Source organism: Glycine max, chromosome 17, assembly GCF_000004515.6.
Source record: "Glycine max cultivar Williams 82 chromosome 17, Glycine_max_v4.0, whole genome shotgun sequence".
Lineage (NCBI taxonomy): Eukaryota > Viridiplantae > Streptophyta > Magnoliopsida > Fabales > Fabaceae > Glycine > Glycine max.
The window spans coordinates 23825174-23850152 of NC_038253.2; the positions used below are offsets into that span (position 1 = coordinate 23825174).

A 24979-nucleotide genomic window follows, 5' to 3' on the forward strand; every position below is an offset into this window, starting at 1 on the left:
ATGGGACGAAGAAATGGACACCGAAGCCTACACACGCAACCAACATACCATCTTGTTCGTCTGTCCAATTAACAATACAAGTGGGTAAGAAGACATGGCTAACCAACTCTTGGGTAGGAAGACTGGGGAACCTAGAAATGCTTGATAGACTCGAAGAAGAATTTATGTGAGATGGAGGTAAAGAGATAAAACCAAAATACATTGGTGGAGACATGGTGCTTCTCATGGGACTTTCTGACATAAGAGCAAAATAGGTTTGTAGTGAAGGAATTGAAAACGACCTATCAATGTTCCACACGCTGGAGAAATGGAGTCTGACTTTGATGGCTGGTTTCATATTGGTTTGGGTGGTGTGTTGGTGGATTTCTCTTCATGGATGGGATGCAAAAAATATAACGAAGATTGTGAACGGGATCAGAGAGGTGGTGGACATTGACGAAGCTTTAGGAGAGTTACACATACTAGATAGGGCTTGTGTTCTAATAAAAACCCCATGGCTCCCTATGATAAACCACCATAGTTACAACATTCATTAATGGGGTCGCGTACATGATTGAGATTGTAGAGGAGGTATGTTGTGGGTCTCAAAGCTGCAATTGTAATAGAGGGGGTCATGGTGAATCATCTAAAGAAATATCTTTAGAGTGGAGCGACATTGGATGTGACATCCAGTCAGAGGAAGATCAGGTGGACGACGAAACTCCGACACCAAACACTATCTCAGATTCTGAGGGAGACGCAAGGGCTGGGACTCGTGGGAAGCAATTATTACTTGTTGTATATTACCCATACTTTGCAACAACGGTCAACAATGTTGAGAACATGGACTACTCACCAAATAGTGGACCCACCCACTACAGTTTAGGTGAGACTTTAGTTGTACAAAAAAAGATTGACACTACCAAACAAAACGAGAAGGGAAAGGAGGATAAGAGGCAGCAAAATCTGGCAATAGAAAGTCACCATACAGGGGAGGCAAATGCATTGATGTGAGAACGGAGAAAAGTCCAATAAAAAGAACAAGAAAAGGGAAGAAATGGTCTCACATAGTCAGAAAGAATTTGAATTAAAGGGCCTGCATAGGGAGAAGTGGGAGACAATACAAGATTGCGAAAAAGACAAAGCTGGCTCGGGTCCCATCACAAAAATATTTGATGGGGAAAAAAAGATGAGTTCAAGGATTTGTGCCTCCAGTTGAATGGGCCCAATAAAAAATGGAAAATGTACATAAGAAATAAGGGGTGCAATAAACAAAATCAGCCCAGTCATAAATTAAACTTGCAAGAGGGACAAAAAGCATGTCTAGAACAATGAAAGCAGGAACAACCCTTTAAAATACACCTAGCCAACATCCCCTAAACAGAAGACAAGTAGTGGGCTGAAGGAAGTTGTCATGTGGGAAGAATACTCCAAGGATAAAAAGGCCACAACAACATCAGTTTCAGATTCAACATCCAGAAGCTGTGAATTATTATAAGAGGCAATAAATACCTTGGAAATGGCAAAAAACATAAGAGTTAATTACAACAATCAAAAGGGAACAATTATAGGAAAACTGATCAATTTGGAGGAAAGGGACAAGGGCATAAAAGAAAGGAAGGGAAACAATGTAGGGGATTCATGAAGATTATAACCTACAATGTAAGAGGGTTGGGGAGGGGTCTAAAATGGGCCTCAATAAGAAAAATGGTGAAAAAGGAGTCAATTGATATGTTATGCCTATAGGAGACTAAGAAGGAAGCCACAAACAAATCTTTATGTCAAGCTTTGTGGGGGAGATGTTGATGTTAAGTGGGAATTGCAACCAGAAATTAATAATGCAGGGGATTATTGTGTATTTGGAGTGATGCAACTTTCAAAATGGAAAAGAAGGTCAAGGGAAATGGTTTCATATATTTGGAAGGTACTTGGGTTGGTGATGGTGGAAAAGTGACTATAATCAATATTTACTCTCCTTGTGACATAACTTCTAAAAGAATTCTTTGGGATGAAGTCAAACAACTTAGAACTGCCAACAATGGGGGTTTATGGTGTATTTTAGGAGACTTCAATAGCATTAGAAGGAAATTTGAAAGAGTAGGATTGTGTCAGAGGATTCAGAATGGAGGCAGCCTGAAGGAATTCAATAATTGGATTGTTGACTTGGATGTTGAGGATGTTCCTAGTGTGGGCAGAAAATTCACTTAGTACAGACCAAATGTGACAACAAAAAGCAAAATAGATAGGGTCCTTGTCTTGGCTGAATGATTTTACAAATGGCAAGACAATATTAAGATTATATTGGATGGTAATGATGCAATCCTACCCCCCAAGGGCATTGGATAGAAGACTCCAAGAAGATTGGGCCAGAGATGCATGAGAAGGACCTAAGGTTCTCATGAGCCTTAGGGTAGATTTTGGACCCATGAGCTAAGTATGAACCCACTTATCTTTGTACATATTAGATTATGATTTTATTATTTTTGGGCCTTGTATTTAGGGCTTCATAATGTAGGTAAGATACCCTACAAATATAGGATTTTTCAGCCCTTGTATTTTAGGGCACCTAGACTAGTTTTTGTATTAGGGGTAGTTTTGTAATTTCACATGCATTAAGTGAATATTTGATGTGTGTGTTGAGAAATAAATTTAATTGAATTGGGAGAAGCCCAATCCAATTAAATTTTAGAGGGGGAGGTGAGCATTTGCTTGCTACATCCTATTGTCACATCATATAGTCACACTTTTGCATGTCCTTCATGCTTTACATGCCTCATGACACCTAAGCACACTTAGTGGATAATCTTGAACTTGATCTTGGATTAGTGGGCTGAACCATAGTTAAAATTCACTAATCATAATTAGTGAAATTTTGGCTCCAAAATTTGGCTCCACAAATTCAATTTCAAATTCAAGTGAAATTTGAATAGAAATTCAAATTTCCCTCCAATTTTGTGTGACACTTAGGCTATAAATAGAGGTCAAGTGTGTGCAATTTTTTCAACTTTGATCATTTGAAAATTAAACTTCAGATTTTAGAGCTCTTTTAGAGCACAAAATTTCGTGCTCTTCTCTTCCTCTCCCTTCATTCATTTCCTTCTTCCTCCACGCTCTTATCCATGACCTCCTATGGTGGTGAGATTCTTCTAGACTCATCTTCTCCTTAAAGTGGCATCTCCTCTCTCTCTTCCTTCTCCATTCCGTTTTCATTCATCTTCCAAAAGGCAAAGGAATCCATTGATGAAGAAGATCATAGGCCTACAAGCTCCAATGGAGCTTACATCAGGTAATTTCTCTAATCACTATCGCGACCCTCTTCTGTTGATTGGGGACTAAAGCCTTTTAGGTTTCTTAACTGCTGGATGGAAGATAAATCATTCAAGAAGGTAGTTCAAGATGTTGGAGCGACAACTATGTATTTGGCTGGGGGATATGTCCTAAAAGAAAAGTTTAAGAAGTTAAAGCAGAGGTTAAAAGATTGGAATAAAAACTAGTTTGGAGATGCCCAACAAGAATTGAAGAAAGTGGAAGCTGAACTCAATAATCTGGAAAAAGAAGGAGATGGAAGGTAGTTGAATGAGGAAGATCAGAAATTAAGTAGGCAACTAAAGGAGGATTTATGGTGGTGGGCAACAAGATCAGTTGAATCAATTGCTAGACAAAATGCAAGAACAAAATGGATTAAGGAAGGGGACCGCAACTCTAGATATTTTCATTTGACTGTAAATTGGAAGCGACATTATAACATGCTTAGAGGGGTGAATGTTGATGGGTGCTGGATTCATGAACTAGGTAGGGTTAAAAAGGAGATTAGACTGTTTTTCAAAATGAGATTTCAAGAATCTGAGTGGGAGAGATTGAGGTTAGATTCAGGTCCATTGATCCGCAACATAATGAATTGTTGGTGGCTCATTTCAAAGAGGATGAAGTTAAGGCAGCAATATGGGATTGTGGTAGTGCCAAAAGCCCTGGACCAGATGGACTGAATTTTAATTTTATTAAACAATTTTGGGATCTCCTAAAATCAGATGTGCTTAGATTCTTGAATGAATTTCATGCCAATGGAGTCTTTCCAAAAGGAAGCAATGCATCTTTTCTAGCTTTGATTCCTAAAGTAAATGATCCCTAAGGCCTCAATGATTACAAACCTATCTCTTTAATAGGTTCTATCTACAAAATTGTGGCAAAGGTGCTGTCTAGCAAGCTTAAGAAGGCGCTACCTTATATCATAGATGAACGCCGATATTTTTTTATGGAGGGTAGGCAGCTGTTACATAGTGTGGTTGTAGCTAATAAAGTTGTAGAAGAGGTGAAGAGATGCAATAAGGGTTGCTTGGTGTTTAAAGTAGACTATAAAAGGCCTATGACTTTGTGAGTGAGATTTTTTTCCTACATGATGAAGCGGATGGGGTTCTGCGCCAAATGGATCAAGTGGATTGAAGGGGTAAATGGTAGCCCCATAGAGGAATTTTGTCCTCATAGAGGTCTAAGGCAAGGAGACCCACTGGTTCCTTTCTTGTTCAACATTGTAGTTGAGGGGCTGTCCGGTTTGATGAGAGAAGTCCAAGAACAAAAGTTATTTGAAAGGATTAAGATAAGGAAGGATGAGGTGGACATTAGCTTATTTTAGTACGTTGATGACACAATTTTCTTTGGGAAAGCATCGTTGGAGAATGTAAAAGCAATCAAGCTCTTGCTGAGGAACTTTGAATTAGTGTCTGGTTTAAGGATAAATTTTGTTAAAAGCAAATTTGGAGCAATTGGCATGTCACATCATTGGATTCAAAATGCGACAAATTACCTTAGTTGTAGAGTGTTGGCCATTCCCTTCCTATATTTGGGTATCCCTATTGTGGCAAACCCAAGGCATAGTATGATTTGGGAACCTATAGTTGAGAGATGTGAGAGAAAACTTTCAAAATGGAACCAAAAACATCTATCTTTTGGGGGAAATGTCACTCTTATAAAGTTCATTTTAAATTCTATCCCTATTTTCTCTCTTTTTTCAAGTTCCTAACGAAGGTGGCCATCAAATTGGTGAGGTTATAGCGATGGTTCTTATGGGTGGAAAATTAGACCAAAGGAAGATTGCTTGGGAAAAATTAGAGATAATTTGTCTCCCAAGGGAGAAAGGTGGATTGGGGGTGCAGGATATAACAAAGTTCAATTGTGCTCTTCTTGGAAAATGGTGGTGGAACCTTTTCCATCATAAAGGAGAATTATGGGCGAGGCTTTTAGAGTCCAAATACGGGAGTTGGTTAAATCTAGATGCAACAAGAACAAATAGTGCTGATTCAGTTTGGTGGCAAGATCTAAGGCATGTTTGTAATGCTTTTGGGGAGGGGGTGGTTTAGAGGCGACATAGAATGGAAAATTGGTTGTGGAGCAAAGGTTAAATTGTGGGAAGATGGTTGGTTGGTTGGTGGGAAATCACTGGCACAAAAATAGCCTCGTATATACAGCCTATCTCAGCAGCAACAACATTCAATCTAGCATATGGGGATTGCAATAACAGAAAGATGTGAATGGAACCTAGAGTGGATAAGCCTTTTTATGGAAGTGGAGGTTGATATAGTTGCAAAATTCATGGAGGACATTGAGGCTGTGACAGTGCAAGTGAATCAGCAGGATGGTTGGGGGTGGAGGTTAGATCCTTGTGGGGTTTACACAGTGGGAAGTGCTTACAAAGTGTTAGCTTTTCAATTATCAAAATAAAATAACGATGAGGTATTTAATCAGGTTTGAAAGCTCCAAATTCCAAGTAAGGTGTCTCATTTCATTTGGAGATTGATCCGGGAGAGACTTCCAACCAAGGTTAACTTGAAAAGGCGAAATGTGGAGCTGAATGATATCTTGTGCCTTTTCTGCGGATCTAATGAGGAGGAGGTATCCCACTTGTTCTTTAATTGTGACAGAATACTGCCTTTTTGGTGGGAATCACTGACTTGGCTGAATATAAAGGTTGTTTTCCCAAAATCACCTAGAGACCATTTCCTTCAACATGGCCATGGTTATTTCAAGGGCTTTATCTATCAGCGATGGCAAATATGGTGGACTTCCTTAACCTGGTGCATTTGGTTTCAACGAAACAAAGTTATATTTGAAAATGAAAGGTTTAATGGTCAGAAGTTAATTGACGATACCATTTTCTACTGCTGGAGTTAGCTAAAAAATCTATAAAAAGGATTTGATATTCCTTTTCACTCATGGGCAAACAACATAAAGGTTGGGTTTTGTAATGAGGGGGGATTGTTCTATAGGTTTTTGATGAAAGGCTATCTTTACTAATTCACACCTATGGAGAGTTAATTCTTGCAAAAAAGCTTGAATTAGGTTTCCATAGGTCTTCAAATAGTATGGACACAATGTACATATATCAATACCACTTGTACTAATTCCCTTATAATATTATAAATTAGTTTTGCTTAAAAAAAGAAAGATTTAGACACTTTGTTCTGTGTTCGACTCTATCTCATCTCTCTCTTTCTCTTTGATGCCTTCTTTATTCCTTATTACCTTTCTTTCACCAGGTTAATTTTTTGACACTACATTAATCTAGGCTCACAAGATAGGAAACGGTTGCTGGAGTTGTTGGCATTTGAAACAGTGGACCAAAGGATTTCCAATGCCAGGATTAGTTTTCTTTTTAATATATATCAAATTTTTTCAGATTAGTTAACCTGTAGTTAAAGATATTGTACGATAGTTTACTCATGATGATAGCAAAAGAAGAAAAACCAATCCTTATACAAGTGATTCAAATATTTTTGTTACAGGGGTTATGTATGATATGGAAGAAAATGCTGCAAGAGCTTATGGTATTGCCACACTCAAGTATTGGCACACCATCCACTCTTCTTTCAAGGGTTTAATTATCAATAAGTGATACAAGTATTCTTATTATTATTGTGCATTCTCATGTTATTTTTTTTAATGAGGGGAGAGGGATTAACATTAATTATCCATGACAAATATTTGTAAATATCATCATATCTTTGACACTTGGCCCTTAACATTGTCTAAACTCTTGAACACAAGATGATTAATGCACAAGGATTACTCCTCTATATAATTCATTAAGCTAAAAGGCTAAAATTCCTTCAAATAATTCTGGATCTGCCTTGGCTAAAAAGAATAAAAAGAAGTCACTATTTGCTTCAAAGGTTGTAATCTTCTTTGCCAAGACAAAAACGCATACAACAAAATCCGTGTAATTCTTCAACTAATCGAAATTAGTACACATAGTGGGCAAACTATCAAGTACCAATTAAGTATTTTTATCTTGAGTCTTGACTTAGTGTACGAATGTAGTAATTGGGACAGCCTTTGCATTGAACATGTTCTTCAACAAATGTGTTTTGGCTGGTGTTCTTCTGATAGGGCTTGTTTTTCTCGATATTCTATAAAGCTCTCTTCCCTATGGTTATTTGGCGCTGAAACCCTTCAAGTTTCATGTCAGAAATCTCAAATGGTCTGTTGAGGAGATACAAGGTTTAATTTTTCATGTGTTAAAGATTGCTGGAAGATGAAATTTTGGGATTCTCATTTGTTAGCTGCTTTTATTCTTTTAATTTGAGTAAGACGATTAGTTTCTCTAGAATTTTTGTTGGCAAATTTGATCCTTGGAAAGCACCAAGGAAATGTTTAAGGGATTCAACTTCACTTTCATCTATGGTTCTCATTTGGTACGTATATATAATTTTGTTTTGTATGATGGCCCTCAAAATATGCGTATCATTTGGGTTATTAATTGGAGGGTGGGCTTCGTTTGACTATTTACTTGCATCCAACTTTTAGATCTCTAAGTGCTATTAAAATAGATCTCTCTATTGAATAAAGATGCAGTGAGCTGTCATTTTAAATATCTGAACCTTGAATTGCAGTAGTGCTTCTTTTCTTTGCAATGATCCTTAAGTTTGCAATATAGCCACAACAATGCTGTTGGTGATGAAACACTTCCCTAGACAGGCGTACTTCCTAGACTTAAGGATTAAACTGACACTATGGAATTAACTTAATGATGTAGCTCCATGTGGAGCTTGTAGGCCTTGGATCTTCTTCATCAATGGAATCCTTTGTTTCTTGGAGTTCAATGACAGCGGAATGGAGAAAGAAGAAAGATGATTGGAGACACCACTTCAAGGAGAAGATGAGTCAAGAACAAGCTTACCACCATAGAAAGCCATGGATAAGAGGTTGAAGATAGGAGAAGATGAGTGGAGGGAGAAGATGAGTGGAGGGAGAAGGAGCACAAAAGAGGTCTGAACTTTGAAGTGTAATTCTCAAATGATCAAAGTTAGAAAAATGCACACACATGGTCTCTATTTATAGCCTAAGTGCCACACAAAATTGGAGGAAAATTTGAATTTCTATTCAAATTTCACTTGAATTTGAAATTGAATTTGTGGAGCCAAATTTTGGAACCAAAATTTCACTAATTATGATTAGTGAATTTTAGCTATGGTTCAACCCACTAATCCAAGATCAAACCCAAAATTCTCCACTAAGTGTGCTTAGGTGTCATGAGACATGTAAAGCATGAAAGACATACACAAAGTGTAACTATATGATGTGACAATGGGGTGTAGCAAGCAAATGCTCACCTCCCCCTCTAAAATTTAATTGGATTGGACTTCTCCCAATTCAATTAAATTTATTTCCCAACACACACATCAAATATTCACTTAATGCATATGAAATTATAAAGCTACCCATAATACAAAAACTAGTCTAGGTGCCCTAAAATACAAGGGGTGAAAAATCCTACATTTCTAGGGTACCTTGCCTACATTATGGAACCCTAAATACAAGACCCAAAAATAATGAAATCCTAATCTAATATGTACAAAGATAAGTGGACCCAACCAAGGTCCATGGGCTTAGAAATCTATCTTGAGGTTCATGAGAACTCTAGGACCTTCTTCAGCAGCTCTAGCCCAATCCTCTTGGAGCCTCTTGCTCATGGCTCTGGTAACTGGTTCCTTCCTAGGGAAGATTGCATCACTTAATATATTTACTTCCTAGACTTATTTTGACTTTTTTTATTTTTAAACTAAAGATCGTAAAGGAAAACCTACTACACATAACCAATTAGTTTTTTTTTTAATAAAAATTAATTATCAATAAAATTGGTAAATACTTTATACTTATAACATGGTGACACAATATTCTTATTTAATAAAAATTATGATTTAATATAAACATAAATAAAGAAATTTATATTTTATATTATATATCACAATATATCACATCATACTAAATATGGCAACATTTAGGCCTAGTCCAAACTCCAAAAGGGCTGATGACCGTCGATAACCCAAGTTAGAAGTGACTCAAAAAATTAAAATATATATAGTTGTGTAATATTTTCTTGGCTTAAATATTTTTTGGTCCCTTATAAATATTCATTTTTTGCGTCTAGTCCCTGATAAGTTTTTCTTTTGGATCGGGTCCCTAATATTTAAAAAATTTGTTTCAGGTCCTTGTCGTTAGTCGGGATCCGTTATCTGCTTACGAGGCCATTAACCGGCCACGTAAACATGCGGCGTGTGGTACCATGTGTACTTATTGCTTGAATGAGATTACACGTGGCACTGCCACCTCATCAATAACCTCTCCCACCTCCTTCGTGACTACGGTTCCACCCACCACCACTCCTCCTCTGACACTGACCAGTCCTCCTCCACCTGCCTGTGCACATGCAGTAAAAAATAACTCAAAAGTTTCCCCATCAGATGGCACCCCTGCTTGCTTCATTTGCTGGAAAACCAATAAACCATCACACCCTAAACCATTACTTATGTACCCACCAATCATCAAATGCCATGAAGTGATGTTTTTGTCTGACATTTGATCAAACACTCGTTGTGCATTCTTCATACTGCCACATTTGCAGTGCATCCCAATCAATCTGTTGCTCACACAAATTTAAGAGTGCGAGATAAATGTGATAATCAGCAACAACACCTTAACCCATGAGTTCCAATACTTGATCGTGGTTACCCTCTCCACACAGGGCCACCAAGCCCACATTCAAGTTGTTTTGGTTTTGATGGTCGAGCTTTAATTTCTGTTCATTAAGATGTTTCTCCTTACACAAAGGAGGGATTTTGTGAGTGGAACGACTGCTGGTGTTTCCGTTTGGACGCCTACTAGCATCGAGAACCGCGTAGGTACAGAAAAGAATAGAGAAAGAAGAATGGGTGAAGACTGCATGTGGAATGGAAGCCATTAATGCGTGGAGTTTGAGCTCCATGCTTTCTGCTTTACTAGTGTTCCAGCAACTATCGCTAATAAAATGTCTAGTTTATCGCTCCCCGACACTATCAATTGTGAAAGTAGATCTACGGAGAAGAGAGAGAAGAGAAATGGCGCTTGCGGATTTGGTTGTTTCACAGATGCAGATGGGGCAGTTGCATCAAGTGCTTGACCTGGTTCTTGACGACGGTGACTTCGTCACTACCATCACAGAGCTTGCTTTTAGTGAGTTGAGACGAATAGGGACGTCCGCTCGGAGGAGAGGGAGGTGGTGGAGGAGCTGAAGTGGGTGTGGAATAGAAAAAAGCACTAAAACAACGTAGTTTTTAATTTTAAAAAAATTCTTTCGTGTAATCCCACTCAAGCAATGAGTACACGTGACACCACACATTGCATGCCTACGTGGCCGAGTAACGGCCATATAAGCAGATAACGGATTTTGAATAACGGCAGGGAACTCCGACAAAAATTTTCAAATATTAGGGACCCAATCCGAATGAAAAATTTATCAGGAACCAAACACAAAAAAATAAGTATTTATCAGGGACCAAAAACATATTTAAGCCTATTTTCTTTTATATATCATTTTATGTTATTTATTATAAATAGATTTAAATTACAATCTTTTATCTTCTTTTTTATATCTAAATATATTTTCTTGGTGGTTTTTTTTTTCTTCTCATGTGTTACATTCAAAATTTATCGGAAATGAATTTCTAGCTCACTATGATATATCAATATATAATAGATATAAGAATACGTAAATTTAAAGTTTTTATTTTTCAATAAGATTCGAAACATAAACTAAATTGAACTATAAAGGATTCTATTTTATAAAATATATCATGTGCGATGGACGAGATGAATTTGTATTTTGTTAATGGTAGAGTCATTTTCTAAAATTGAATGTAAAAATATATAGACAAATTTTTATACCGAGTTCAAAAATACTTAATATAGAAATCATATTATAAGAAATTATTTTTTAGTAATAAGATTTTATAATTATTAATTCAATTTTTACTTATTTCTAGTTTCAAAACGTATTTATAATATTTTGAAGCTTAAAATGTCAACAAATCAGTTATATACTTTTTTGAATAATTAAAATTAGTAAATATAAATATTTAATCCCAAATAAAAGCGTTTATTACATTTTTTTCAAATATCAAGAATGCATTTATAATGATTTTTTAAAATTAAAATTAGTAAATTTTATTAGGAAATTATTAAATTTTTTCCAAGCATTTGTAAAAAATTTGAAAATTTTAAATTTTGAAAAAACATTTTTTGTAAATACTTAAAATGGGTAAATTCAAAATTACTTAATTATCCCCAACTTTCTTTGTTTTTTTTAAATGATATCATAACATTTTTTAAAGGTTTAACATTTCAAAAGAAGTTTAAAAATGACTGATTGAATTTTTGTTGGTAGTAATTACCTTTGTAATCAATATGATGAATTGCCATTCGTTTTTGTTAATTTTAATTATATGATTGGTGGTGTAATTGGTCGAATTCTAATAAAACTAATTTAATTAACTTTGAATTGTATTCTCAAAAATTTATTTTTGTATTTTGCAATAATTACTAAATGTATTAGAGTAGTTTTTATGAGTAAATAATTATATTAATGAGGAAAATAATTGTAAGAGAGTTCATAAGATATATTATCTTTCAGGAGCTTAAGCTACTTCCACTAGCTTATAAGTTTATTTGATCAAAATAAGTTTGTTCAGGACACGAGTTTATTTTAGTAGTTTATTTTTCATAAGCTACTTCAAATAGTTTATGTAAAATAAACTAACTTATAAGTTATTAATTTTTTTCTTCTCAATTTTATCCTTATTATTTAATTTGAAATTTTATTTTTCAATTTTATTCAATTTAAAAATCCTTTTATTTTTTATGTTTGTTGTCTGAAAAAAAAATTGTATATAATTTTGAGTTCTTGCACCTACACAACACAAATGACCTTAACTTTGTCATCACTACATACTTTTTAAGATTAGAAATTCTTTGAATCATATCAATTCTTACAATTATTTTATAGTCATGCAAGTGAAAGACTTACATATTGAAGTTCTTATTGTACAAATAAAAATGAATGTTTAAGAAAAACTATAAAAAAAACTTTTTTTTTGTTTTAACATAATATTATAAATAAAACATTTAAATATTAAAAAATAATTATAAACAATATAATTCCAATAAATTTTATTTTATTTTTCCAAAAAATGAAATTTTAGTTTTACCATTTTTATAATACAAAATTTTAAAAATTACTATCCTACTTTTTAGGATGATAAGTTATTAGAAATAAAATTAAAATATTAGAAATATTAAATATGTCTTTTTACGTCATTTAACATTTATCGGTTAACTTATCCGTTAGTCTTACCAAACAATTTCATTTTAAATCAGCTAGTTTATAAGCTCTCAACTAGTTTTGAGCTCTTGAGCCTCTAGCATATATGTTATATTGCTGCAATGATATTACTGCAGAAATGGTGATATGCAAGCGCACACAGCAAGAATGCTAAGAACAGAGATGGTAAAGAAAGAGCAAAACAACAAGAAAAATTATCGTGGTTCAGGGCAATTTGAGACCCCTACATCCACACTGTAGCCGATTCTTTCTTCATTACTTGATCACAACAACTGCACAACATACATCAGCAAGACTTCTAGGGAAGTTTACAATAGCCTTTCCTCACTTGTACTCAGAGTTTTTTATTTGATCACAATGAATTTAAAGAATATGTCCTACAAGAATTACATCAGCTGAGACTTATATACACCAATTCTAGTTACAAAAATGGGTATCACACAGCTAATAGGTTTACAACAGATTTCTGTTACAAGGCTAGAGCTTAGCTAACTAACTATTGTTGATCCATCTTCATAAAAATCTCCACCTTGGATCTTCAATATTAGGACCAACAAGCTCTCCTTCCTCCAGTCTCTTACAGACACTTCAAGTGTCACAAGTTCCAATGTTCACTAAGTTTAAACAATGAGTAAACTTTGAACATGGAACTACTTTTGTCAGCATGTCTGCAGGATTGTTTGCTCTAGCCACTTTCCTCACTTCAACTTCACCTTGTGCTATGATGTCTCGGATGTAATGCATCCTAATGTCAATATGCTTTGTCCTCTCATGAAAAACTTGGTTTTTAGAGAGATCAATTACACTTTGACTATCACACCATACTTCAACAAGACCAGTCTTTCCTTCGAGCTCATGAACAAGACCTTTAAGCCATATGGCTTCCTTTATAGCTTCAATGAGAGCTATATACTCTGCCTCAGTGGTAGATAGAGCCACAACTGATTGCAAATTAGCCTTCCAACTTATGACACTTCCATACAAAGTGAATAAGTATCTTGTTAAGGACCTTCTTTTGTCAATGCCACATGCATAATCAACATCAACATAGCTTGACAGACCATTGATTCTTTCTAAATTTCTTCCATAGACCAAACCAACAGACTTTGAACCCTTTAGATATCTTAAGATCCACTTTATGGCACTCCAGTGTTGTTTTCCAGGATTTTCCATGAATCTACTTACAATGCTAGCGGAGTATGCCAAATCTAGTCTTGTACAGACCATAGCGTACATAAGTGAACCTGTAGCATTCGAGTAGGCGATTCTACTCATATCTTTGATTTCATCTTCTATTTGTGGAGAATGAGTGATTGAGAGTTTAAAATGTGCATCAATAGGTGTTGATACAGGTTTTGAATCAAGCATATTGAACCTTCTCAGTAGTTTCTACACATAGCTTGACTGAGATAGATATAACAAACCTTCATTTCTTTTCCTGATAATATCCATTCCCAGTATTCTCCTTGCAGCCCCTAAATCCTTCATTTCAAACTCAGATTGCAACAGATTCTTCAATTCTTTGATGGCTTCCATATCTGCACTTGCAATCAGCATGTCATCAACATAGAGCAATAAGTAGATAAAACAATCAGGCTTCTGTTGGACCTTGTGGCCTCAATAATCTTAAGAGGGATAGGCTTAGAATGCAGAAGAAGCAACAACAATCAATTTAATAATGCTATATAAACATGCAAGGCAAAATTGATTGCAATAACATAAATGAGACAAGGGAAGAGAGAATGCAAACACAATTTTATACTGGTTCGGCCACTTCCCGTGCCTACATCCAGTACTCAAGAAACCCACTTGAGATTTCCACTATCTTTGTAAAATCCATTACAAAGTCTGAACTACACAGGGACAACCCATCCCTTGTGTTCAGGAATCCTTTACAACAAGAGACTCACAGTTTCTTAACCAATCTCATTGAATAAGAAGAATGAAAGAAGAATTCTCTTTTCAAGAGAAGAATATTACAATAAAGATCATGTAGGAATCCTTATAGATTTTGCAAGTGTTTGGCCAAGGATTTCTTTTGAGAGAGCATTTGACAATAAAGTTCTTTTGGAATCTCTCTCATTGTCTTTTGAGAGGATAAGACATTTTTGCCAAGCAAAACTCTCTCTTCAATTTCGTCTCAAGTCACACATATATATAGGCCTTTGATGGCCATTCAAAATTCAAATGATAACATGTTTGTCATCATCAAATGATAAGATGTGACTGTTGGTAATCGATTACAGAATTAGTGTAATCGATTACACAGTTATTTTTCTTGAACAGTTATGACCCTTCATTTAAAATTTGATTTCACAACGTTCAGAGTCTCTGGTAATCGATTACATTTTTAAACCATTGGTAATCGATTACATGTATTGGTAATCGATTACATGTGCCTTGAATGACTTGAAACCTTTCATTGTGAGGCAAGGCTTGATCTTGAAGAAATCTTGAATCAAGGCTTTGTTTGTTGAAACAATCTTGTATTAATCTTGAAGCAAAATGAGCCTTGTTTGATTCTTCTTTTGACATCATCAAAATCATGTATACATACATTCACATTCTCCCCCTTTTTGATGATGACAAACATGTGATTTCTTCTCAACACCATCAAAGCTTGCATGATTTACATTCTCCCCCTTTCTCAAGCAAATTCTTAATTCTTCTTGACATCATCAAAATCTTCATGATTTACATTCTCCCCCCTTTTTGATGATGACAACCACCTGTAGGTTAGGAGCAACAACAAATAAAAAATATCTATTTGCATATAGTTTACTCCCCCTTGGTTTTGCAATGATTGCTTATATGAGACAGTTGAAGATTTCATATTTTTCATATGTAAACAAATTGTCTCATAAACAATAGATAATTTTTCTTACTATTTTATCCTTTATCTTTCTCTCCCCTTTGTCAACATCAAAAACAAATCATGAAAAGAGAGGAGAAAGATGTTACCACTTGTTGCAATGTATGAGAATCAAGTGATACCAAAAGGCATTAAAACAATCATTCAATATTAATCAAGCAAAAACAAGTACAATAACACATCAATCAAACACAATCAAATACAATCAATCATCAAATATTTCAAATCAAATTAATTAAATTAATAATCAACTAACTATACACAATAATTTCTATTAAAAAAATTCAAAATTCAAAATTCAAATTTTAAATTTCAAATTCCAACTTCCAACTTCAACATTTAGTAACTTCCCCTTCCAACTTCCAACTTCCATTTTTAACTTTCAACTTCCAAAAACTACTTCCAACTTCCAACTTCCAAATTTTAATTTCAAATTTCAAATTTTAATTTTCAATTTTCAAATTTAACTTTTCAAATTTCAAATTTCAAATTTGAATTCCCAACATTCAGAGTCTCTAGTAATCGATTACATATGATGTGTAATCGATTACACACTTTCAAATCATTGGTAATCGATTACATGTGCCTTGAATGACTTGAAACCTTTCATTGTGAGGCAAGGCTTGATCTTGAAGAAATCTTGAATCAAGGCTTTGTTTGTTGAAACAATCTTGTATTAATCTTGAAGCAAAATGAGCCTTGTTTGATTCTTCTTTTGACATCATCAAAATCATGTATACATACATTCACATTCTCCCCCATTTTGATGATGACAAACATGTGATTTCTTCTCAACACCATCAAAGCTTGCATGATTTACATTCTCCCCCTTTCTCAAGCTAATTCTTAATTCTTCTTGACATCATCAAAATCTTCATGATTTACATTCTCCCCCTTTTTTGATGATGACAACCACCTGTAGGTTAGGAGCAACAACAAATAAAAAATATCTATTTGCATATAGTTTACTCCCCCTTGGTTTTGCAATGATTGCTTATATGAGACAGTTGAAGATTTCATATTTTTCATATGTAAACAAATTGTCTCATAAACAATAGATAATTTTTCTTACTATTTTATCCTTTATCTTTCTCTCCCCCTTTGTCAACATAAAAAACAAATCATGAATAGAGAGGAGAAAGATGATACCACTTGTTGCAATGTATGAGAATCAAGTGATACCAAAAGGCATTAAAACAATCATTCAATATTAATCAAGCAAAAACAAGTACAATAACACATCAATCAAACACAATCAAATACAATCAATAATCAAATATTTCAAATCAAATTAATTAAATTAATAATCAACTAACTATACACAATAATTTCTATTAAAAAAATTCAAAATTCAAAATTCAAATTTCAAATTTCAAATTTCAAATTTTAAATTTTAAATTTTAAATTTCAAATTCCAACTTCCAACTTCAACTTTTAGTAACTTTCCCTTCCAACTTCCAACTTCCATTTTTAACTTTCAACTTCCAATAACTACTTCCAACTTCCAACTTCCAAATTTTAATTTCAAATTTCAAATTTTAATTTTCAATTTTCAAATTTAACTTTTCAAATTTCAAATTTCAAATTTGAATTCCCAATATTCAGAGTCTCTAGTAATCGATTACATATGATGTGTAATTGATTACACACTATCAAATCATTGGTAATCAATTACATGTGTTGGTAATCGATTACATGTGCCTTGAATGACTTGAAACCTTTCATTGTGAGGCAAGGCTTGATCTTGAAGAAATCTTGAATCAAGGCTTTGTTTGTTGAAACAATCTTGTATTAATCTTGAAGCAAAATGACCCTTGTTTGATTCTTCTTTTGATATCATCAAAATCATGTATACATACATTCACATTCTCCCCCTTTTTGATGATGACAAACATGTGATTTCTTCTCAACACCATCAAAGCTTGCATGATTTACATTCTCCCCCTTTCTCAAGCAAATTCTTAATTCTTCTTGACATCATCAAAATCTTCATGATTTACATTCTCCCCCCTTTTTGATGATGACAACCACCTGTAGGTTAGGAGCAACAACAAATAAAAAATATCTATTTGCATATAGTTTACTCCCCCTTGGTTTTGCAATGATTGCTTATATGAGACAGTTGAAGATTTCATATTTTTCATATGTAAACAAATTGTCTCATAAACAATAGATAATTTTTCTTACTATTTTATCCTTTATCTTTCTCTCCCCCTTTGTCAACATCAAAAACAAATCATGAATATAGAGGAGAAAGATGTTACCACTTGTTGCAATGTATGAGAATCAAGTGATACCAAAAGGCATTAAAACAATCATTTAATATTAATCAAGCAAAAACAAGTACAATAACACATCAATCAAACACAATCAAATACAATCAATCATCAAATATTTCAAATCAAATTAATTAAATTAATAATCAACTAACTATACACAATAATTTCTATTTAAAAAAATTCAAATTTTAAATTTTAAATTTTAAATTTCAAATTCCAACTTCCAATTTCAACTTTTAGTAACTTCCCCTTCCAACTTCCAACTTCTATTTTTAACTTTCAACTTCCAATAACTACTTCCAACTTCCAACTTCCAAATTTTAATTTCAAATTTCAAATTTTAATTTTCAATTTTCAAATTTAACTTTTCAAATTTCAAATTTAAAATTTGAATTCCCAACATTCAGAGTCTCTAGTAATCGATTACATATGATGTGTAATCGATTACACACTTTCAAATCATTGGTAATCGATTACATGTATTGGTAATCGATTACATGTGCCTTGAATGACTTGAAACCTTTCATTGTGAGGCAAGGCTTGATCTTGAAGAAATCTTGAATCAAGGCTTTGTTTGTTGAAACAATCTTGTATTAATCTTGAAGCAAAATGAGCCTTGTTTGATTCTTCTTTTGACATCATCAAAATCATGTATACATACATTCACATTCTCCACTTTTTTGATGATGACAAACATGTGATTTCTTCTCAACACCATCAAAGCTTGCATGATTTACATTCTACCCCTTTCTCAAGCAAATTCTTAAGTCTTCTTGACATCATCAAAATCTTCATGATTTACATTCTCTGAATCACTTGAATAATTTATGACATTATCTTCCCTAGTGATATATCCTTTCTTTTCTTTCTTCTCTTTGAAATTCATCTTGTCGGATTTTTCCATTCTTCTTTTAAACACAGGACAATTGAATCTCATGTCCAAGTTGATCGCACTCAGCATTTTGGGGCTAAAGAGGAACCTTCTTCTTTTTCTTTCATCATCATATTCTTTCTTCTCTAGTTTTTATTTTTATTTTTATGTAGTTGCATTTCTCCCTACCATTGTAGGAATAAATGAATCAAATTCAATGGCTTCCCATATCTTTAGATTTATGGCTTCTATAAAGATCTACATTCGGGTTTTCCAAAAATGATAACCCTCACCATTGAACATAAGAGCCTATTGATAGAATTTTCCTCAGAAAATGGAAATTTGGATGAGGCCATATCTATTCTTGAAGTTTTTAAACTTTATACAAGAATCCCGCTCTGATACCACTTGTTGGACCTTGTGGCCTCAATAATCTTAAGAGGGATAGGCTTAGAATGCAGAAAAAGCAACAACAATCAATTTAACAATGTTCTTTAAACATGCAAGACACAATTGATTGCAACAAAATAAATAAGATAAAGGAAGAGAGAATGCAAACACAATTTTATACTGGTTCGGCCACTTCCCGTGCCTACGTCCAGTACTCAAGCAACCCACTTGAGATTTCCACTATCTTTGTAAATTCCTTTACAAAGTCTGAACCATACAAGGACAACCCATCCCTTGTGTTCAGATGCTTTACAACAAGAGACTTACAATCTCTTAACCAATCTCATTGAATAAGAAGAATGGTAGAAGAATTCTCTCTTCAAGAGAAGAATATTACAATGAAGATCATGTAAGAATCCTTATAGATTTTGCAAGTGTTTGGTCAAGGATTTCTTTTGAGAGAGCATTTGACAATGAAGTTCTTTTGGAATCTCTCTCATTGTTTTTTGAGAGGATAAGACATTTTTGCCAAGCAAAACTCTTTCATCAATTTCGTCCCAAGTCACACATATATATAGGCCTTTGATGGCCATTCAAAATCCAAATGATAAGATGTGACTGTTGGCGATATTCCTTGAAAATCCTCTCTGGTAATCGATTACAGAATTAGTGTAATCGATTACACAGTTGTTTTTCTTGAACAGTTGTGACCCTTCATTTAAAATTTGAATTCCCAACATTCAGAGTCTTTAGTAATCGATTACATATGATGTGTAATCGATTACACACTTTCAAATCATTGGTAATCGATTACATGTATTGGTAATCGATTACATGTGCCTTGAATGACTTGAAACCTTCATTGTGAGGCAAGGCTTGATCTTGAAGAAATCTTGAATCAAGGCTTTGTTTGTTGAAACAATCTTGTATTAATCTTGAAGCAAAATGAGTCTTGTTTGATTCTTCTTTTGACATCATCAAAATCATGTATACATACATTCACAGCTTCAACCTTCTGAAGTAGACACAACTGTCATAGGAACTTCTGCTGAAACCATTTGACACAACAAAAGATTCAAATCTTTTGTACCACTGCCTTGGGGACTGTTTCAATCCATACAAACATTTCTTCAGGAAACATACCATCTCCTCTTTCCCTTTTACCTCATATCCTTCAGGTTGACTCATATAGATTGTTTCTTCTAGATTCCCATGTAAAAATGTTGTTTTTACATCCATTTGCTCCAATTCAAGGTTGTGAACTGCAACTAGTGCCAAGATGATTCTGATGCTTGTATGCTTCACAACTGGAGAAAAAAATCTCATTATAGTCAATTCCTTCTCTTTGTGTGAAACCCCTAGCCATAAGCCTTGCTTTGTATCTGTAGCTATCCATTCCTGTTTCTTCTGGTTTCCTTTTGAAAATCCATTTACACCCAACAACTTTCTGCTTTACTGGCTTTTCAACAAGTTTCCAAGTATCATTCTTCATTAAAGAGTCAAACTCTTCTTGCATTGCTGATCTCCACTGATCACTGTCGGTTCTGGAAATTGCATCTTTGTAAGAAATTGGTTCTGAGCCTTGATCATCAAATTCTATACTCAAAGCATAAGCTATGAGATCAGCATAACCCAATCTTATAGGAGCTTTAATCTGCCTTCTTTGTCTGTCTCTGACCAGGTTATATGAAGTATCAACAGGTTCAAGAATTGATGAAATCATAGGTTCATCATGAGATGCTTCATTTCTGTCCTCTACTGGACTTGATGTTTGTGCAAGCTTCTCTATCTCCAACCTAATTCCTTGATCAGAGTGTCTGTTTTGCTCAGCTTGAACACCCTTTTGAACTGAATCAGACTTCTGTTGATAATTTGTTATCATGTCTTCTTCTCTAAACAAGACATCCCTACTGATAATTGATTTAGTACCTGCAGGATCCAATAACCACACTTTATATCCCTTCACTCCTTCCAGATAACCTAAGAAGATTCCCTTCTTAGCTCTAGGTTCAAGTTTGCCTTCATTAGAATGAACATATACAATGCATCCAAAAATTCTTAAGTTTTCATAGCTTGGAGCTTTTCATGTCCATCTTTCCTCTGGTGGTTTGAATTCAATTGCACTTGAAGGACATCTGTTTATTAGATAACATGTTGTATTCACAACCTCTCCCCAAAAACTCTTTGCCAATTTTGCATTGGACAGCATACATCTCACCCTCTCCAAAATGGTCCTGTTCATCCTTTTAGCAAGGCCATTTTGCTGAGGGGTCAATCTAACAGTTTTGTGCCTTCTTATTCCATTGTCTTTGCAAAATTTATTGAATTCCTCACTTAAGTATTCAAGGCCATTATCAGTTTTGAGCAGCTTCACATGCCTACCAGTTTGATTCTCAACAAACAATTTCCATTTTTTGAAACACTTAAAAGCCTAATTTTTATGTTTCAACAAATAAGTCCAGACTTTCCTAGACCAATAATCAATGAAAGTTATGAAATATTTTGCTCCTCCTATTGAAGGTACCCTGGCTGGCCCCCAAACATCAGAGTGTACATAATCTAGGATACCTTGAGTTATGTGAGTTGCATTATGGAAACTAACTCTCTTTTGTTTTCCATATACACAATGTTTACAGAAATTTAACTTTTGATAATTCCCATTACCGATCAATCCTTGTTTATGTAGTTCTTCTAGCCCTTTCTCACTCACATGACCTAAGCTATAATGCCAAAGCTTGGAAGCATTTGGTTCAGAGATAGAAACTAGGCCAGCTGAGTTCAAGATAGTGTTACCTTGCAGTTTGTAAAGGCCATTCTGCCTTGTACCCTTCATTACTTGTAATGAACCTTTGAATACCTTTAAAGTTCCACCTTCTCCTTTGAATGAACATCCAGATTGATCTAGCATTCCCAAAGAGAGTAGGTTCCTTTTAAGCTCAGGAACATGCCTCACATCAGGGAGCAGCTTTACAGATCCATCTTGCATCTTCAATTTAACAGTTCCAATGCCAATGACATTACATGCCATATTGTTTCCCATGAGAACCTTCCCTCCATCTATCTCCTTATAGGAGCTTAACCATTCCAGATTGGGTGTCATATGGAATGAGCAACCCGAGTCTAGAATCCATTCCTCACTGTGCTTTTCAGTTGAGATGGAGAGCACTTCAGCACTTTCATATCCATTAGCCACCACTGCTATATCAGATTCATCATTGTATTTACCATTGTTCTTCTTCTTCCTTTCAGGGCATTCTTTTCTGAAATGACCCTCTTTCTTGCAGTAGTCCTTGTTCCTGGATTTGGACCTCCTCTTGTTCTTACTCTTTGAATCCCTCTTTTCTGATCTTCCTCTAGCCATCAATGCCTTGGGATCTCCAACTTCACCTTTATTTTCAGTTATCTTTTTCTTTAATTCTCGAGAATTCAGGGTAGCTTTAACCTCCTCCAAGGTGAGTGTATCTCTCCTAAAAAGCATAGTGTCCTCCAAATTTTCATAGGATGATGGAAGATAACATAATAGCATTACTGCTTGATCTTCCTCGTCTATCCTCACATCTACACTTTTCAAATCAAGAACTGCCTTTGTGAACAAAGAAACATGTTCTTTGATAGAAGAACCTTCTTCCATCTTCAGCTGATGTAGTCTTTTCTTCAGTGTCAACCTTGATGGGAGAGGGTGAAGCAGATTTAGGTGTTGGTTGAAAAGGAACAACTAAAGAGGTTAAGGGTAAAAAGGTAGGTGTTTTTAGGATTTCCACCTCAGATGATGAAGAACCCTTCTACATTCTTAGTTAAGGTTTCAAAACACAAGGGTAAAGAAAGATTTGGCACTGGCCCCTTGAAGATGGAACCAAGATTGTTGGCTTATGTAATTGCTTGGATCATTACTCATAGGGTGAGAAATCATGCACAATTGACAGAGGAAGATCTTTTTCTCATATGTCTTATGCCGGGGGACTTAAAGATGAATTGGGTCAATGTTGTTGCGGAAAACTTGTTGAAGACCAAAAGGATTGGATCCTTCATGTGCCCTATGCAATATTGATCTCCAAAGTCCTTGATCACTTCAAGGTTGATGTCCATTATGAGATTAATGACTTTGTCAAGCTAGAGTTTGAGCTCAAGACAAAGGTCTTGAAGTAGATGGGTTATGTAGAAGCAGATGAACAAAGTGATTGGATTGAGAAGCCCAAGAAGACTACAACAGAGGAAACTGAAGATAAGCCTATGAGTCCTTTTGAGTTGATGTTGATGGCAAAGATGGATGAGAACATGAGGATGCAAAAGGAAGACTAGGGAGAGCTGAAGGAATGCTTTGAGTCTATCTTAGAGAGGTTGGATGCTATAGGGCACCACATGTTGATGATCTTTGATTTCACCCTTAGCCATCCTTCCCTAGGATCTCCTCAGAGTCTAGGATAGTAAGCCTCTAAGCACTCTAGGTCATAGTCTAGGCTTTATCTGTAGATTGAAGACTTAGTCTTAGGATTTTGGTTTATGGAATTTTACAATGCCAAATATGTTTCAATAGATGTGACATTTGTATTTATTGTTTTTTAGATCTAGGCATGTGTGTTCTTAGTTTATTTTATCTATTATCATGATTAGATTGGTGCCATAAGTGATTGTATATGATAAGATTGTTAGTCATCATTTACGACTAACTTTGGTATTGAATAGTTATATGAAATTAGCATCTTTTCCCCAATTTATGGTTCTTTTTGTAGGAATTATACATATTTTCATGTTTAGTTTGATTTTACTCAGTAGATACTCCCAAATTTGTGAATTAATGTTAATATCACTTCAGTTTCAGGCCAAAAGAAGAGAAGGTCTAGCAGCTGGTGTCTCGCTAAGCGAGACATATGCGCTTAGTGAGTGACATCCGCTAAGCGAGGTACTCAGCTCGCTTAGCGCGTTTGGAAACCCTAGAAGAGGATCAGTCATAGATGCCCGTGCCTAGCACGCTGCCAGCTTGCCCAACGAGTCGTTTGTCCCTTCTCGCGTTCAGCGCGCCTAGCTCGTTAAGCCAAAATTCACTAACTCGCGCTTAGCGAGCCAGAATCTGAAATGTCAAAGAGCCTTTAAAACATTGAAGTGGGCCTAAAAAAAGAGAGGAGTCGAAAAATAGAGCAAGAGAGGAAGCTAGAGCGACAAAACACCAACCTTCAAGAGAGTTTAGGTTAGAGGAGTGATTTTAGGGTTCTAAAGGTTGGAGGAGACATCCTCAACCATTTGTAGCCTGAGTCTTTCCTCAAAATCTATCCTTTGTGCTGAAGTTGCTAACTTGTAATGGAAGGCTAAACTTCTTGTTGGGGAGTTCTGCTAAACCTTTGATGTAATACTCTATTACTATCTATTTAAAGTTGTTTTTATGTGTTCATTGCTTCTATCTATGCTTATTTTTGTATGCTTGTGGCTTGATCACCCATTTGTATGCATAGTTAGGATTTTTAGTACTGGGAAATGCTTTAAAGCCTTAGAACTTGATAGAGAAGGCTAGAGAACTATATGTTTGGGGTCAGAGTGCAGTGATTTAGTTTCTATTATGCTGTAATCTTAATGTGACTCGTTTAGACTAAGTTTGTTGAGGGATCAATGACGAAGTTTAGATAGAGTTAGGCCCATTCACTCGAGGGATCTTGGTTTGGGTAATTTGTTTTCAGCATAAGAACACTAAGTCAACGTTAAATAGAGAAAAATATTTACCAACATCAAAGTAAGTTTAGTAGAATAACCCAACGCTTTCACTAGACTGTTTTACTTCTCAACTTATAGATATTTTAGTTTGTAGTTAAGTAGATTTCATATAAAAACCTCTTTTAATATTTACTTGCTTTATACAAATGTTTGCTCATTGGACATATATTTTCTGAATGAAACAAGTTCCCTGTGATTCGATACTCGGTTCTTACCGTTTTATATTACTTGTGTGACTT

At 34.9% G+C, this 24979-nt stretch overlaps 1 protein-coding gene across 1 annotated transcript; it reads right to left on the reverse strand.

Annotated features, from left to right (window-relative positions):
• Positions 1–9543: 9543 nt before the first annotated feature.
• On the reverse strand, positions 9544–10234 carry LOC102665741 (pentatricopeptide repeat-containing protein At2g15690, mitochondrial). The gene is made up of 2 exons (XM_006601485.1): positions 9993–10234; positions 9544–9889 (listed from the first exon to the last, which is right to left on the reverse strand). Exons 1-2 carry the CDS (start codon positions 10232–10234, stop codon positions 9544–9546), a joined length of 588 nt encoding a protein of 195 aa, XP_006601548.1.
• Between the last annotated feature and the right edge of the window lie 14745 nt (positions 10235–24979).